This window comes from Gavialis gangeticus, unplaced genomic scaffold, assembly GCF_001723915.1.
Source record: "Gavialis gangeticus isolate Ggan-Ray unplaced genomic scaffold, GavGan_comp1, whole genome shotgun sequence".
NCBI classification, from domain to species: Eukaryota; Metazoa; Chordata; order Crocodylia; family Gavialidae; genus Gavialis; species Gavialis gangeticus.
In genome coordinates this window covers 125107446-125113445 of record NW_017729025.1, presented here as the reverse complement: position 1 = coordinate 125113445, position 6000 = coordinate 125107446, and the positions used below count along the sequence as shown (strand labels likewise).

At 44.3% G+C, this 6000-nt stretch overlaps 1 protein-coding gene across 5 annotated transcripts in view; it reads left to right on the top strand.

Annotated features, from left to right (window-relative positions):
* Positions 1-6000, top strand: part of IMMP1L (inner mitochondrial membrane peptidase subunit 1) — a 93439-nt gene that overhangs the window by 48900 nt on the left and 38539 nt on the right. For all 5 annotated transcript variants that reach the window (XM_019519511.1, XM_019519510.1, XM_019519514.1 and 2 more), the window contains exons 3-4: positions 373-461; positions 1010-1136. In XM_019519511.1, coding sequence (XP_019375056.1) covers positions 373-461; positions 1010-1136 — 216 coding nt within the window. The remainder of the gene's footprint in view (positions 1-372; positions 462-1009; positions 1137-6000) is intronic.

Here is a 6000-nt window from a genome sequence, read left to right as displayed (position 1 = left end):
CCCCCCCCCCCCCCCCCCCAAAGTAATAATCTCTGGGGGACAGAATTACTTCCACAACTTCTAGGTCACCCTCACAGAAAATGAGGAAAGGGGCCCCCACTCTTAATTTCCTGTATTGGCCCTTTGGCAGCTGGTAAATTTTGTGGAGACCAGAGTGGATTGACCTATAATGACACGACAGTTGTAAAAGCTCTGAAGACATCTTTATACCCATCATTTTCAACAGTATAATATACTTCTTGGCCACAAATGAGGATTTGGCCTATTTCTTCATGTTATGATGTTTTGGTAACTTGTTTAAAAATAATTTAATCTTTTCAGTATTTGAGTTGAACTATTTTTCAACAAGGTTTTTTTTTTTTTAATTTGCAGTGTTCCGGACCTTCAATGCAGCCAACAATTCAAAATTATGATATTGTTGTTTTGGACAACCTTAGCCGCCATTTTTATAGCATTCAAAAGTACGTTGATTTACTTATTATAGATTGGTGTTGTGTCTTTTCCCTGTACTCCTCTACCTTTAGTTTGTTTTTGTACATTCTTTGACTTACAAGGAACTTTGTCTCAAAGAAAGAAGACAGATTAGTTGTTTTGCTTTTAGTGAACATAATCAGCATTACAAAACAACTGAAGTTAGTGTTTCCCCGGGACATAGTACATACTACTTTTGTGAGTTTGGCCAAAAAGCTGAAAATCCCTTGTGTGCTTCTAAACACATTACCACCAAGCTGAATAAGCGTTTCTATTTTTAGATTGTCTTGTTCTATTTTACACTGAGCTCTTGATGCTGTGTCCAGACAGGAGGTTAGGGACTGATTCTCACCAGGAATGACACATATACTGTTTCGTAGATAGGCCTTATGCCCATGTCTCTATAGAATTGTACTCGGTGGTTCATCATCAAGAAACAGAGTAAATATTTTTAATTGAAAGATTATAACTTTTACGTATGTACATATTCATTCAGATACTTATTTATACTGACATTTCTTTCAATTTGTTTCCTTAGAGGTGACATTGTAATTGCAAAAAGCCCACGTGACCCAAAATCAAATATCTGTAAAAGAGTAATTGGCTTGGAAGGAGACAAAGTCTGTACAAGCAGTCCTTCAAATTTCCTTAAGAGTCATAGTTATGTAAGTATTGTAGTTTTATATTTTTTGAAGCTAACCTTACCTAAAATGCAATCAACATTTATTACGCCTATTAATTAATACTCAAATATTTTTAAAGTCTTTATTATATGTAGTTGGGTATTAAACAATTTTATTCTTAAATATATTTTTGTCCAATATATATCAGAGTGTTCCAAAGGTGTCTCGGCTGTTTTCCCATGTGTAGCTTAGATCTTTGCTCTGAATTTTGCTTAGGGCTACCTATTTGGAAAAGGTCTCCAGTATCCTTTGTCTTCAGCATACAACAAGTAGGAGTTTCAAAGGGGCCACTTTTTATAACAGATTTATTCTCTGTAGTTTAAAAGAAGGTCTGATGAAAAATTTCACTGCACTTCTTCACTGCTTTCAAGATATTTCTCTATAAAATTAGTTTTCTGAAGAGAGTTTGAAAGGTAGCACTTCTATTTATCCCTCAAGCAGACAGAGACACCAAGAGGAAGCTGAAGGGCAAGAAATGTTTTCCACTGCTCAACCAATCCGTACGTTGGCAGAACTGACAGATAAAGTTCACAATTGGTGGTTTGTAAAAAGTCTGTCCAAGGTAGCTGAGCAGGCGTCTTTCTCTGGGATTAGACTGGAGGCTGACAGCATGAAAAGAAGGGAGATACTTTTTTCCTGAGTCCATTGGCCCACTCCCCATAAAGCTTGTAACCCTATTAATGTGGCTTGAATAACCATCAAGAAAGTTTCAGTAGAGACCCATTAAATCTTAAGAGAAGGTCTTATTAGCAGAAGAAAGAAATTCCTGCCCCAGTAAGGTATACAAATGAATTTGCACCAAGAGGGTAGAGAGTGATGTAGTCTCCTGCCCCAAATGGTATACCTTTTAAGGCTTCAGTTACTGTAAATTTCCAGCTTTACCTCAGCTCCTCAGAAACTGGTGGTTCATTCTTAAGGGGCCCGCAGATTGAGTCAATTCTGGCCTTTTTTAAATAACCAAATTGTCACAGAGCAGAGTTTTTGGGGAGAAACAGAGGTGGCCTTCTGCCACACTGCCTCAGGGCTGGGGCAGCAGTGTACTTCCAGCAGCTGAGGGAACAACACCACCCAGTTGCCCTACTGCTCAGGGAACATCTTTGAGGTAAGGGCATGAGTTATGGGGGGATGGCAGGAGGCTCCTGCTCCTGGGCATGACCTGAGATTGCACCTTGCCAGGGAAAGGTGGCCTGGTGGGACTCCTGGTGGCGAGGGAGTCCCAAAGAGATGCCAGGCCAGTTACCTCTCCAGTTAAAGGCAGGTAGCGGGGGCTAGGGTTAAGGCAGTTTACAACATCAGAGAGAAGTGGGGCCAGGCATGCCTGTGCACTACCCACTCAGGCTGGGAGGCACCTAAGCCCAGAGTTGGTAGTGGGGTCAGGCATGCCTGTGCAAGGGACACCTGAGCCCATTGGGGTGTAAAATTCTGGAGCCCCAGAAAGAGGCGAGAGCTGTGTCAAGGCCGTGGCCGATGGGCAAGAGTTGTGTCAAGGTAAGCCTTTGGGTGAATGAGGCCGTGAGAGGTGGCATAGAGACAGAGCCATAAGTGAAAGAGGCAAGTCATCAGCCCCCAAATTGTGAACTAGTGGGTTGTGTTACTCATTGAGAGGCCAGGGGCAGAGTCAGGCCAGTGTTCTGCTAATTGCCCAGCCACCGTTTAGATGAGGGTTGCAAGATAGGCCCAAAAGGCTGCACCGGGGCTGGCTGAGGAGTGCAAAGCCAAGCCTGACCCTCCAGGGTCACTCAAGGGAATAGAGTGGGGTGAATGTGGTCCACTAAGGGGCATGAGAGAGAGAGAGGCACCAGTGAGAGGGGGATGGTATGAGTGAGGCCTTTGAACGGGGCAGTATGAGAGAGGCCTAACACTGTGCTGAGTTGGGCCTGGCCTCAAGCTGGATGTGAGAGCCCGGAGGGTACTCACTGAGGCTGTGTCCCTGGCCAGGGACAGGAATCACTTTGTGTTGCAATGTCCAGGCTACAACGGGAACTCCTGATCTGTACCTGCCCGGCTTTACTTCCACGCCAGGTGAAGCGGATTGGAGGCAATCCGCAGCGCAGGCTATATCTGGAGGCCAGGGGCAGGCCGGAGGAGGAGGAGGGGATGCCGAAGGAGCAGAGCCGGAAAACCAAGGAGCCAGAAGTGTGGGTGAGCCCTTGGTCTGACTCAGAGGAGGTGGTGACACCCTCACTGCAGGAGTAAAGAAGAGGGTAACAGAGGCCAGCCGGCAGAAGGGGATCCAGGAAAGGCTCCAGGGAACTGTGGAGGCGAGGGTTCTGCCTGAACCACTTGCTGCGGCCTTTTTTTTTTTTTTTCCCTCTCTGTACCTCTTTTTTCTCTTTTGCTTTGATCTCTCCCGTGGACGTCGTTCAGCTGGTCGAAGAGTTCTGACCAAGGGCAGGCGTCTGCTCAGGAAAAGAAGAGAAGCGGGTCCCTGGAGAGGCTCTGCAGCTGAAATGGGGGTAGGCAGAAACTTCGAACAGCGAGGACTGCGCTCCGTCCCCAGCTGATCACTCCGGAGGGAATTGCCAGCTGTGGAAGCAGCACTTGCCGGTAATTAAGCCCGCTGCGGTTTGGCTTTAAGATCCCAAAGAAGAGACCAGGGCGGGAAGGTGGACCGCTGAAGATCCTGGGGTAATGGCCCCAGGCAACAGGGCACCAGACCTTGCAGACGTCCAGAAGGAGGAGGGCAGAAGTCAAGGACTTTTGAGGAAAAGAAAAAGAAAGAAAAAAATTTAAAAAAAAAAAGATGGAACTGGAAGGTTGGCTTTGGGCTGGTCCTTCCATCGTTTCTGGGTCCGGGCTTTGGGCACTGAGCAGTACCTGCAATTGATCTGGGTACGAGATGGGCAGTTACCACATCCCATTTATGAATCACCTATATCATCAAAGTCGTTGCAGGCGGGAAAGGAAAGGGCGCCAGATCTCACCCAGCTCAACCGTAGGGGCGCAGCCACACTGAGGGGCCAGTGAATATCAGCAGAATGTTGGGTTATACGTCCTTACATGGTGACTGCCTGACACCGGAGCATAGCACAACTCATGGGGAACATCTGTGAGGCATGGGACATAATAGGGAGAGATGGGAGTCGTGTTTACCGCCTGTGAACAGCACAGGGCACTTGAAGGTCAGCCTCCCCCCAGTCAACATAATTATTTAACAACAAGGCATGGCAGCTGAGGAAGGCAGGCGTCTTGCCCAAAGACAGGTGGTAGGCCGGCACTGTGACTGGGCATGGGAGTTTGCCTCTGTTTCACAAGGAAATAGTGTTTTCTTTACATTTTATTGAAATGACTACTTTTGTTTACCTTGTGGCCCTTGTGTCAATTCTGTTCTCCTTGATTTGATATATTCAAGCCTCTCCCTGGGATGTTAACATGATATTCTAAACAACATGCCAAGCCATGAGTTCTAGAGATTGAGTAAATTTATTAAATTGCATTGTCCCTTTCTTGGATTCTGGTTACCAACTACTGGCTGTATTACAGTAGACTTAGAGTAGTTAGTTAAGACATCAAACAGGTAGCAGTTTAAAATTCTGAGACTTAAAGTGCCTCTAGGCAACTGTTTGACTACATTAGTCAAAGAGAAGTTTTCTCCTGGCTGTGTATGTAGGAATTGTGCTCAGTTTTACATTGGCAGAGTTTATATTTGGTGTTACTTATAAATTCCAAGCATGTTATTTCTGTGCTTATCAGTACCATTATACACAGGGCCTAAATCTAAATGGCTTCCAAATCTAGTATAACTATCTTTCCAAAATTTGTACACTCTGTGCTATTTCTGTATGTTAATATGGCAGGAAAAGTGGGGCACTCCACTATTAGCTACTTTATTGCTTTCAGAATACTGCTCTTTCAGATGTAGTAAAAAGAAGAGAGAGGAAAGTAGCTGCTGATCCCAAAATGGTACCCACATCAGCAGAAACAGTCTGAAATTTGACTATTTGAAATTTTGTCTATGACATGCCTTATATCCTTAATATGAACGCCAGCAAGGCTAAGTATAGACAGTCCAAAAGTCCAAGGCTGAGCTGATTCAATTTTTGCAGAGAAGTCTAAGCTGCGTAGATTAAGTGAATAAGCAAGTGAACAGACACTTGCTTTTGATTTTGGAAATGCAGCCATATGTCTGCAGTGGCCCAGGCCAGAAACAAGGGGATACTATAGCATGCCCTCTTGCTGGCTACTGCAGACAGCTTGAGCCAAGGCTAGCTTGCCCGCTCTGTGAGGGGAGGTTTAAAGGGGAGGTGCAAAGCATCCTGAGATGCTGTGGGACTGAGAGTTAGGTTGAACGTGAAAGGGATCTGGGAAAGTTTTTAATAAACTGATTTAACCTAAATCAGTCAGGTCTGATATTTCATCCATCCAGGATTATCTTAAACTAGTTTGGTCATTTTTAAAGTGGTTTATGTGTAGTGAACTTCTGTTGTGTTACAGATTTTGAACTGGTTTCTGACTCTGTATACTGGTTTGTGTATAATTTATGTCCATAGCTCATTAATATGCATTATCAAAAAAATAAATGAAAACAAAAAGTTCACCCCAGTTTGCAAGTGTCTCAAGTACGTCCATATTGTGAGTGGCCAGGCTCCTATATTTTCCGTATCCATTCCATGACCAGCTTACTTGTTTAGCTACCATATTTTCTGGCATATTACACACACCTTTTCCTCAAAAACAGCCCTCCAAAATTGGGGTACATATCTTAAGCAGGGAAGCTGGTTTGGTTTTGCCAAAATACAGTAAAATCTCATCAGTTTAATATTGGAGAGTTCAGAGTGTTGGATATCTTGAAGCTATTGTCACTCCCTACTTGAAAGGATAGGTTTTTGTATGCATTACAATGTGG